A 12,667-nucleotide genomic window follows, 5' to 3' on the forward strand; every position below is an offset into this window, starting at 1 on the left:
CCAACCTCTTGTATAAGCGCTTTTCTATTATAGCAGCTACTACACCTATACATTTATTTTTCCCTCCCCATAACACGTGTCATGTATGACCGTTTCTTTTAAGAGAAGGTATCCATTTTTCCACCTTGATATTTTGTCGTATAAATGTGATATACCTAGTACCTACCTCTACACATAATTATATTTTTACAACTGAACACGCTATGCAGATGAAATATTTCGTTTACACTCATATAGTAGTTGGGTGATACATTTAGTCATTATTCATTACTAATTATGTGTCATGGAGCAAATATTAGATTGAATTTTTTGTTATTAGGTACACCTTATTATTTTCATACACAATGACAATTAAATTTCCAATTACCTATTTAGATTAATTTTAAACTACTTACTTTTAGCTTGAACTTATATTTACAACATTCAACTGTAAATCAAGAGCTGCAAGCTATTGAAATAAAACTGTAAAAAGGTAAAACATATTACTATAATATAAGTGATGACTGGTAGATAAGGCCTTGTTTTTTATGTAGCAAAAAAATATATGCGATGATTTTGACAAATCTAATTAAAAAAATTGACCACTAATACATTTTTTTTGATCACTATAAAGATGGTCATTTCATTTTTCTGGACACTAAAACTTGGCATTGAAGTGAATCTCCACCTTCCTAAATGCACCACTGACATAATTAAGCTAATAATAAAAATGTTAGAGCTTTATTAATTGATAAAGTATACTTAATAAAAATAAATATAAAATCAATTATTCTGCATAAATTAGGTTTGTTTATATTTGTATTCAGTTTTATAATTTTTTAAATATTTATATAAAATGAAAAAAAAAAATTAAATATTAACATAAAAAAAACAGGTGACTTTTTAAATAATATAATATTTATACTACAAATTAATAAATATTTCACTTATAAGTTATAAGTCTAGCATGTGATTCCATAAAAATGTTCAGCTAAACACTGAAAAAAAAAATGAATTAAATATTAGTATATTCATACTCATATATTGTTAATTGAAAAAAGTCAAGCGAGTTTGCAGAAAACATTTAATTTTATTGTGCAATTGATACATTGTTAATTTAGACATTATAGTATATCATTATAGATAATACATCAATTACGTTGAGATTTATGAACTCTTGTATAGCTGGGGGCTATAACATAATATTTTTAATCGATACAGGAAAAATGTAATGACTAATGCGATATCATTAAAATTCTTGCTAGTGTGCTTAAAAAAAAAAAACGTCAACATAAACTGAGAATCACTTGATATAATCTTAATTGGTAAAATTGTAATTTAATCACTATTGAAATTAATATAATACTGTACTTATATAGTGTAAAATTAACGGGATGGTCTATTTAACACAAGATACTCATAATTTATAAAACATTTTTTAAATATATGTTAGTTGCACTATTCAAAGGTGTTAAACATATATGCTTTTTTAAATTTTTTAAATTTCTTTTTCTAAAGTATTTCAAAACACACAAATTGAATTAAAAGTAATTAAGCAATTACAAATTGAAAATATTTTAAGTTTAAATGCTGAGTGGAGTGGTACAGGACCTAAACTATTAGTTTAAAATTTTATTTTGATAAATTGAAATAATAACATTCTGCTTCTGAATATAAAATTAAAAATGCATGTTATCAAAAACTAGAAAACTTAAAAAATTATGATAAAAATAGCAAAAAATATTGTAACTTAAAATTAGTTAAAATATATACATTATACTTTCTATATTTTCTTAAATTATAAGTATTTTACGTTAAATAAATCATTTAGTGTACAAAATATTTTAAATTAAATAATTTGTGGCCCCATCATCAGTATAAAGATAAAAAAAATATTAATTTCCTATACACTTTTCCCAAATGTAATAATTTAATGCTATCAGTTGTAAATAAATAGTTACACAACTCATTAAGTTTTATACTATCACAAGAAAATAAAAATAATTTTTGTACAAGAGTTACAATATGTATAAAAATCAAATTAGTTAACATTTGAAAACTAAAAGAAAATAATATATAGATATGTAATAATATTTATGGAACTATGAACTATATGGCTAAAGATTATCTGTTATGGTAGTTATACATTATAAGTTTCAGCCTTATAGTTTAAAATATATTAAAAACAATAATTTTGTTATTAAGTACTACTTTTTTAATAATAATATTACATATTATATTCAATACCTTTGATATAATTGGGTATTAAAAGACAATCGATTTATATTCTGATCGTCAGCATCAAATATTTCAACTACTTGAATACCATCACTATCAGTTGAAATAACATTTATATCCAAGGATTTATTAATAATCATTTCATATAATGCTCTGGACCGAGATTGATCTTGAAGATTCTTCGGTGGAAATAAATGAAAAGACACTTTTAAAGCCTATAATATCATAATGGTATTTTTTAAGATCAAATAATATAAATTTCTTCAAACATGTTACCTGAGGGCCAATAGTAGACAACAATAAATCAAATGACTGTAAATCGATAAATTTATCTTGATCAATAAATCCATAGTTACCATAATCAATGAAGTATACTTTGAACTAAAAAACACAGATAAATATATAAATACATATTAATATTTCAGTAAATAAAAATAACTAACTTTTTGATCAGTAAATATAAAATCATGAACTATTGCTCTGCTCCACAGATCAAGTTCTGGGCATTTAACAAGATATATCTTATGAGGTGAAATGCTGTTTTTGGAATAAAGGGTATCAAGAGGTTGAGAGGCTGATATTGTATCCAATATAGACTCCATTATTGTTAATGTTTCATTTGGTGGATGTATATATACATAGCCATCAGCAACATAAGTGAGACTAGCTTTTTCACATTTTCCATGAATCTAGACATTTTTTATAAAAAATAAATTAAGTGTTAATATAAATCATTAATTAAAAATGCATTAATTTTGAGTAATATTTTAAGGAACTAAATTATAATTTACTTTTTACTTATAACCTAGAAAATAAAGATATATTTAAGAGGACGTCATACCCATATGTGTTGTCACCATCTTACTAACATACATAGTTTGCAAATTTGCATGCAGCAGAACCCATTTTGTTGTTAGTTTTAATATTAGAATAAATTTACCTATTATCAAACTTAAAGGTAAGAATATTATCTAGGGCATCTCATAAGTTTTTATTAATATTACCATTTTAAAGTGAGTTAAAGCTATGTAAAATATTACAACTTTAAAATAATATTAATAAAATCATGAGATTCCCTAGATAATATTTTTACTTTTAAGTTTGATAATAGGTAAAATGACTCAGATATTAAAGCTAACAACATAAAATAGGTTTTGCTGAACGCAAATTTGCTATGATGTGCATTAGTAAGACACATGGAGACAGCACATGTGGTATAACGTCTTAGCCCATCAATAAATCATGCTATACATAATATATAATGTACTTTTTCATATTTTTATGCACAATTATAAAATTAGATACTCCTGAAAAATAATCTAACACAAGAGATTTTAATATAGTTAAAATTAATTATAATGTAATATATTTTATACATAGTCAAATTCACATAAAGTGAGCGCTGATTTCAGTATTTCCATAGGCAATTTATAATTAGGGATTATCAAATACAATTAAGGTGGTTAGCACACCATGATCATACCCCTGGATCCTGACAATATTTGAACTCTGCCTATTGACCATCAGCGCTGACTTTTCATGAGTTCAATAAAAGGTTTTAATAGTTAAAAAAAAAATACAAATTGTATAATAAAGGATATAATATGGAAAACTATATTGGGTATAATACATTTTCTATAAAAATTTCAGTATACAATTTAAAAATTAATTAATTGTATAATATTTAGTCATAAAAGTAAATTAATTAGGTATACATTTTTACTTTTGGTTGCTGATATTGTGTTCATATTTTGATCAATAGTTTTAAAAACGCAATTGTCATTTGTAACAATTTTTTTTTTAGTATTTGCAAAAGTTTTGAATAAACTTTTATGTATAAGATACATAATATGACATTTATATGATTGAAATTTAGTATTTATAGTTTTTAAAATTAAGCAGAAGCAAATGACAACATAATACAGTACCCCACAAAGACACATAGTGCATAACAAATTAACAACAAATTCTAGAAATTATCTTTTTTATAATATTATAACATTATAAATAAAATTATAATATTTTTAATTAATATGCATTTGTATTAACTAGATTTTAAAACCAATTACTAAAAACCTTTTCTTATGATTCTTTGAAATACATATTAATTAGTTTTTTATATTAAGATATGTTTTTAAACCATTTAATTAAATATAAAATATATAAAGTAAAATGTTGTAATACTTTATTAAAATTGGTTTTTTCTATAATGGCTTCTCTAATCATATTATTCATATTACACTTTCCATCATACAATGTGACCAATGGAATATCACATTCAATATTATCTGGAACTAAAGTAAATTCTTTTCCAAATAATATTTTATGAAACAATTCTTGAGCAACTTGAAAATAAGGTGCAAAATACAGTGATGTTAAAGCACATTTTATAGCCTGAAAATATATTAATGTAATATTAATTTTAAATAATAGGTTACTAACAAAATATTATGAACTTACTTGTGAAGATACTTTTAAAAATTTAGGAGGCAAAAACATAACATTATTTTTAGTTACACAATACTCCATACCCAAATCAATAAAAATGCCAGTAACACTATCATCTTCAATTTTACTGACTTTAAATCTATACCATTCATCTTGTATTTGAACTGCATACACATCAGAAATCTCAATGCTAAACATTTTAATAAATTGTTTTGATTCATTTGGCATATTCATTAATTTAAATAAAGTGTCATAATCGTCCTAAAAAATAATTTATATTACACCAGAATACTATGTTATAAAATAAAATAATTCATAATTACATTAATTCTGTCATGAACAAAAAGAACCCAAAATGTGTAATTACTGTCTACACTAGCTACAGTTACAGTCCTTTCAGTTTTATCAACTAGTTTCATAACAAGTAAATTTTCAGAAGATTCAGTCAAAGAAATATTCAAAAACTCTTTATGTTTTTGTTTTTTTTTATCAGCCTTTAAAAATGCAATAAATATTGTAAAAAATTAAAATTTCTAAATTGTATTTTTAAATTATACATACCGAAGAAGCATCGTAGTATAAAATTGATTTGTTCTGATTAGGTAAGTCTTCAATTACAATATTTGATGCTAACCGACTAAGTAGATTCAACCAATTTGAAGGTAATTGTTCACTATATACTTCTTTATAAATATTTTCCACTTTATCACAGAAAAGTCCGGCATAATTTTTTTGTAATTCCTGTAAATAACAACAATTAAAACAATTGAAATAAAATAATTCAATTACAAATTAAAAATCAAACCTTTTCCAGTCTTTCAGCAACAATAGACATATCTTGAGTGAAGGGAATATTTTTATAACTATGAGTTTTCTTCAGTATAGATAATGCATTACGTGCAGCTACCTGTTGAGCAACTTCAGGAAGGGAATATTTTTCTGGAAACGAACTAGCAAGAGACACATTACCTAGCTAAAAGTTAAAGAGATTATTACTTTCAAAATAAAATACAAGTAATATGCATTTAAACAATAGATTTAGACAAAATTTAAAATAATGAATAAATAAAGTAAAAATGAAGAACTGGTATGATGAATTAAATATATTGAATATTTATAACAAACACTTAAAACATTTTTGTGAAATAGGGGAGACTATTCTTTTTAAATCATGAAAAGTAGAACATAGAATAGATACATTATATAATATATATACATTGAATACTAAAACAGAAACAAAACATAAACTGTATTGTAATATAAATTTATACTTCTACACAATAAGCATAATAGATAACTACATTTAATTACCTTAATATTGGCATAATGAGCAGGTATATTTGATTTTGATTTACATTTAAAAACACTAAATTCAACTTTCCCTAAATTCATTTCTTCCAAGTAATCATGTAAAGCTTGTATATGATTAAAACCATTATATTGTTGGATATTCAGATCTATTATATCAGTCTGAAAGTAAAATTAATTTTTTTTTCAATAATTTTAAAAATGAGCATTTATTATTGTTTTAAATTCTAGTTAATCTAATTATACTTTGAATGGTATATTAGATATTATAAGAATAAAAAATAAAAATGAAGTATAATAATTTTGTTGTATTTAATTCTCATATTATCATTATTCATTACTAACAGGTGTTTTTTTATTTTTATTTTTTATTAATTTAAATTTATAATCATTAAACCTGAAGTGGCTCACAATACTAGTTTCTTTCGAGCCTTTCTTATTTTTTTTTCTTGAGGGGGGATCTCCAAGAATTGTGAGAACGTAAAGCGCGCACATTTCAAATGTATATATGTAATTAAATAAAATATAATCAATAATGAATAGAATTGAATAACATATAGGCTTGTGATAAAAAATGAGTAGTAAAACAGTTAACAAAGATCATTATTTTCAAATATTCTGTCAATAGTTATTTTTGTTTGAACCACTATCTTGTATAAAATTGCCTGGTGGTAAGTGGAGTCACCAACCACGCATTTCTTTGACCTGACTCTAGTTATGCTTACTATCTGGTACTATTATTTATTAATTTATACTTACTAATTTTAAGACTGCAATAATCCTAGTAGAAAAATGTATAATCAAATTATGTTAACATTAAAATTGTCCATAAAGTAAATACATTTGTATACTAAGATAAATGTAAAAAAATATTTTTAGAATTCATAGGTACCCATTTTCCATAAATATTTCCATATATTTTTAGTTAACACTATAGTTTTACTAATGATTAAAATGATTTATTCTCGTAAAACAAATATTTTATTTTACTAAAATGCAATTAAGAATTTGTTGTAATTTTAGACTTACAGGATCATCAGTAAAAGTGTACTTTGCTCTATGATGACCGTGTTTAATGTGTTGTTTAATGCTTAGACTGATATTACTATTATCTTTATTGTTATGTATCCAACTTTCATTATTATCAAAACTTGACATCTGAAAAAATAAAATGAATTTAGTATACCGTATGTTTAAACTTTTATATATCTAAATAAGTTGTTAGGTATTAGGTGTATATTATATAATTCAATAACTTATATGTAACATGTTACAAACAAAAATAATAAAAAAATGTTTAATAAATAATAATGCAATAAAAAGATGCTTTACTTCTTAACAATATACACAATAAGAGTTAATATTTTGTAATTTCAATTTAATATAATGTATATTCTCAGTTTTTAGCGAAAGAGCATGTCAATCCTGTGTGTCTATATGGGAATAAGTAGAACAGATTTATGTAAGACTATGGCGTGTTTTCTCGCTTGACTGAGTATAGGTACTGACTTGTAAATTCTTTCTTTTTTTTATTTCGATTGGTATTGATTAACTATTATTATGATATATTTTTTCGGGTCCCTTGAATGTTATTATAAACAATTTATAGTATACCTAAATAATTAGTAAATATATATTACCAGCAGAATTCATAACATCTATTTTGAAATTTTCAAATATAATAAAAGAATGAAAAAGAAAACTTTATAAATATGATTAAAAACTATATTAATTAGGTAATAACAAATATTTTAATATTGTTAAATAAATTTTCTAGTTACTTACTAAAAGCTCTAGTACATACTTAGTAGAGTACTTACTTACTCTAGATTCTTAGTTGCCTCATTGTTAACAAGGATTTCAAAATATTTATATCCACATTTTTTCATACTGATTAAAAAAAATGTACCTACTCTTTTAAGTTGCTTGTATTTTATTTTAAAAAGTAATGAATTAAAATATTAAAACAAATTTAGTGTGCAGTTTTCATGCTTAGATTTCAGAATTATGAAATAATTCTGAGTAAATAAATGGGTATTACATAAAAAATTTAGTACATAATTCATTTATGGGATTATATATAATATAAATATGTTACAATTTATGCCTATTATAATTTTAGACCCCCACCAACAAAAAAGTATTTTACTATATTTTAATACCTAATCAAGATCTGGTCAATGTATTAGTATTGATTAATTAAACCAATTCAAATATGAAATAAGTACACAAAAAAATATTTATTAATATATACAGATTTATATTATATAGGTATCTATATAAGTTAATATAGTATATAATATATATAGTTTTTTTATATATATTAGTATATAGTTTATATTATATAGGTATTATATAGGTTGTAGACCTATGTAATGTATATTCATAGTGGATAAGTACTAACAAAAAAATTAGGTTGTGTGTGTATCTACTATCTACCAAACAAATTATTATGAAGTTTAAAATAATTCCTTAATTTTGAAAAATTATTGATATTTTAAACAAAAAAACATTTATATCGGTTTAAATTATAAATTTAACTATAATCCAACTCAATAGCAATAAGATAAAAACGGCAAATCCATCGAAACAATAATTAAAATAATATTAACGTCACATTATAAAGAGCCTTACTCCCACTATGCATAAAAACAACGAGCCGCGTTAAAATTAAGTATAATTCAGCATATCGTATATTAATTATTAATTATATTGTACTTTCGCGTCCAATAAAATATCGCTAACTACCCACAATTGAATTTTCGAAAATTTAAGAGCGTCAGTACGCATACCTACATCAAGGATAAAATCGTGTTATAACTTAATAACTTTATAAGTATCAAAGTATGGATGTGCCTACAAAAAGTTCTTACACGAACACGCATACAGCCGTCGCTTTAACGGTCACTTACCTTGATATTATTATTAAAATTGAAACGTGCAATAATGAAGTAACCAGTGATGGCGAACACTTGATCGGAGGAGTTGGATCTCTAGTCTCTACTGAACTAAACTCAAAAGCAAATATTACGGTTATTTTACGAATCGGTGTGTTGTGATACCTTATGACAGACGTGTCGTAGTAATCATTGAGGTTCGTGTCCGAATCGTCGGCGGTCGGTTCGAATGAGTAAACTGCACTGCAAAGAAAATAGAAATCAAGGTAAAACTGAAATAATTATTAATTATTATTATATTTAAGACAAAAATAGTGTACATGCAGAAACACCGACCTATTTTGGAACAGTGTGACCACTATTCCCTGAAGAGCGTACAGTTTCGATTATGTCACGTGATTCATTAAAATATTATTAATATTGATGCTGGTTTTGGCGCCCGCATCACAAATATTACATAATATTTGAATATATGTGATATACAATATACTATACATATTAAATTGATTAACGTGATTAAATATTTCTATCTTTACGCAACACATTTTTATAAAATTAACCAATTTGGTATGGGCTTTACAAAAAATTATTTCATTTTCAACAAACGGATTATTAATAAATCCAATGAATTTGGATAATCTAAAGGTAATAAACTAATAAATAATATTATCTTTGACCATTATCATAATGAGTATAATTTTAATTTTCTAGTTTATGTATCAAAAATCTAATTTAATATAGACATCTGTTGTATATCGTCATATTACTATTGATTATAGAATAGTCTATTCAGCTATTCTATATTCAATGGTATTACCTAATTAGTAATTAGTAATTCTACTTGATCTTTTAGGAACGATCAAACCAATTTTACGTAATTTTATTTTATGTTAAACGTAATATAAAGTTACAGCAGTGTATTGTGCGATATAAATAAGCGGGTAGTGGACAGTGGTGTAGTGCCGTAAGAATTGAAAAAGTTAGTAGATATGGTTTGAGTATAATACGACTGTTATGACTTATGACTTTATGAGTAACTCCCATGCAATATGCATTAGGCGGTAGCATTTACATTTATAGGTGGGTAATCTATATTATTATTATTATTGATGTACTTATTGTACTTATGTATATCTAATTCTAATATCCATACTGACCATACTATTTTAATTTTAATTAAGTATAACATAAAGACTATGATATACAAGAAAAAAACCAGTAAACAATGTAATATTTTTAGTTCATAGTAAAATGTATAATATAAAAATAAAAATTTTAAATTTTAAAAATATGGTACATTTAGAACTGAAACAAGTAGATACGTTATATATATATATATTTTAAGAAGTGTCAAAAATCTTAGAATGTGGACACGGGGTGATCGTAAACTGATGCCCACTTACCCCTACCAACTTTGCTACGTATTTGACTTTTGTCTACGTCTCATTAGTCATTATGTGATCATGAGATTCATTGAATTAGCGAAATAGCGAGTAATGTATTAACGTAGCGCAAGTAGTTATGTCTTTAAAATGCTCATGGATATTGGATTTTATAATAAAATGTATGTAATTTATATTATATTTTGGTTTGTGATAATAAAAACTAAATGCATACAAATTATAGAAGAAAAAATTTCATGTATAGTTGTTGTTAAGGTTTTTAAAAATGATGACTTTTGACCCTTCTTCTTACGTGTTATTCCCTAAAGCCACTCCAGTGTCCCTGTGGAACTTTCATGCAATCTAAATTTGGCTTCGTGCCTGGGTCTTATTTGGTACACATAATATTTATGAATATACCTAGTACATTAAGTACCTAATTTAAATAATAATTAGAAATTGTTATAGACAAAACACATTACACTTTTCAAAAGAATATTTTACTTTGCAATCGGTCTACTGAATTATCAAATATCAATAAATAAATCTTGAATATTTATTAATAACAATTGTTTGAGTAGGTGAGTAGACAAGTAGTAAATACTATATAGGTACCTACTACCTATCTCCTAAATCAATCTAATTTTGTTGCTTTTATAGTATTATTAATTGAAGTGTGATAACGGCGATATGACGATAACATCGTTAATGCCTTTGTCGCCGGCCTGTTAAGTGTGAAGGTGAACTCGGGCACCCGGCGTATAGGGACTATACTCATTTTTTTTTTTTTTTATTATTAGCTATTAGTATACAACTATGACAGCTCGACTATACTCATTTATACATGTATAATAATTAATATTTTATTGATATATATTTGTCTATGGTTTGTGTTTGTGCGAGGGCTTCAGCGTATGATCGAAACAGCGATTGCGTCTTGTCTGCACGCTCGAACTTTACTATTATGTAATAATACAATATAGGTAATATAAATTGGTTTGTCTAATTTGTATTATAATGTTCACGCTGTATTGTCAACTGGTGTTTTCCTATTTTAATTTAACGAAGTGTCAATAAATTAACTTGGTGCGTAGTGTTTCTTTCGGATAAGGGCCACATATATTTCTGCCGATAAATGATGATATAAGCACTATATTTTATTATTTTAGTCTCAACAGTTCAGAAGTGGATTCGAACTCACGCGTCCACAAATTGTTTTCTATCGTTATTTCGGATTTTCGCTGCGTAGTGCGTAAATATTGAAATTGAATGAATATTTTTCGTTTTGTTTCAAAATGGCCGACGCCCGACAATCAAATATTCAAAATGGTTAATGGTTAGTTAATCACAATGTTTTATTGTTTTATCGCCCGGACGTTTGACCATGATTGGGCAGCGGTTCGGTTTTCCCAGCTGAATCAAACTGTTCACAGTCTACAGTCTAGCCACCAAACACATCAGTAAATATTAACCAGCCGTCCCGGAGTGTAGCCGCTGGTAACAGTGAAATGCAAGATGCACTTGTCTTGTCGGTGTTGATCACGTCTTGATCATAGAGTATAGACTATAGAGGCATAGAGCACGATGACTAAACACCTAAAACTAGAGAGCCTAGATAATATTATTATCTAGGCTCTCTACCTAAAACACTAAGTTTAAGGTGTTAATCTTGACTAAATCGTGTCATAGAGTAATATTAATCAGTATTCAGTAATTACTCCTATTGAATAACTTTTTTTTTTTTCAATTTTTTTTTTATTTATTAAAAATACGTATATTTACAATCTATACATAAGTGTGAGTAAGTCCTATTGAATAGCTTAATAATATAACATATTACTTTATGTCGTTGATGGAGCAAAATACATTGTATTGTTGACTGTTGTCATCAGTCATCACCGATATTGCGTGATGCAATATGATGTCTTAGATTATGGCCAGTGGCCACATTATATTCCTGCCTATAATATAGTTAAAAGTCAACATAACAATTGTTTTTTGCATTGAAACATTTTATTTTTATTTATAAAATACTTAATAATGATTTATAAATGATTATAATCATCTTGACGTATTGTTAATGTATGTTTATAGTAGGTAGGTGGTAGTGTGGTACCTATGTATAGGTATACTATATTACTTCAAAGAATATTATACTTAATTATTCAAAATAACATATAAAAAATATACATTTAAAAAAAATAGGTATGTATATTTTAAATTATCAGTTATTATTATTTTGGAAGTTAGATTGAATTAATTTGATATATAATATTATTGAGGTTAAGTTTCACATACATTTTTTATTTTAATTGCATGTGCCATGTATAGATTTTCATTAAAGTCGACTATCTTTTGTATATATCTACTAGATACATATAAATAATGACGCCATTGATGCTTATGAATTATTTA

The 12,667-nt window shown here is 25.2% G+C and overlaps 2 protein-coding genes across 2 annotated transcripts in view; one reads left to right on the plus strand and one right to left on the minus strand.

Moving 5' to 3' along the window:
- Window positions 1–12,667, plus strand: part of LOC132921354 (glutamate receptor 1-like) — a 171,836-nt gene that overhangs the window by 96,431 nt on the left and 62,738 nt on the right. The window lies entirely within an intron of this gene.
- On the minus strand, window positions 767–9,165 carry LOC132922550 (uncharacterized). The gene is made up of 12 exons (XM_060986121.1): window positions 8,886–9,165; window positions 7,003–7,131; window positions 5,977–6,135; window positions 5,471–5,638; window positions 5,227–5,406; window positions 4,989–5,159; window positions 4,678–4,926; window positions 4,402–4,611; window positions 2,661–2,906; window positions 2,494–2,598; window positions 2,227–2,432; window positions 767–977 (listed from the first exon to the last, which is right to left on the minus strand). The coding sequence occupies exons 2-12, from the start codon at window positions 7,129–7,131 to the stop codon at window positions 971–973; spliced, it is 1,830 nt and encodes a 609-aa protein (XP_060842104.1). The 5' UTR covers window positions 8,886–9,165; the 3' UTR covers window positions 767–970.

Source organism: Rhopalosiphum padi, chromosome 2, assembly GCF_020882245.1.
Source record: "Rhopalosiphum padi isolate XX-2018 chromosome 2, ASM2088224v1, whole genome shotgun sequence".
Classification (NCBI taxonomy): Eukaryota; Metazoa; Arthropoda; class Insecta; order Hemiptera; family Aphididae; genus Rhopalosiphum; species Rhopalosiphum padi.

Bases quoted from the DNA above. Each gene is read 5' to 3' on its own strand.
- LOC132922550 (XM_060986121.1), bottom strand. From the start codon at position 7,131: ATGTCAAGTTTTGATAATAATGAAAGTTGGATACATAACAATAAAGAT. The intron at 5,407-5,470 runs GTTTGATTTTTA...TGTTATTTACAG, and splicing joins TTGCTGAAAGACTGGAAAAG to GAATTACAAAAAAATTATGC. The intron at 2,907-4,401 runs GTATTACAACAT...AAAAATGTCTAG, and splicing joins AAAAAACCAATTTTAATAAA to ATTCATGGAAAATGTGAAAA.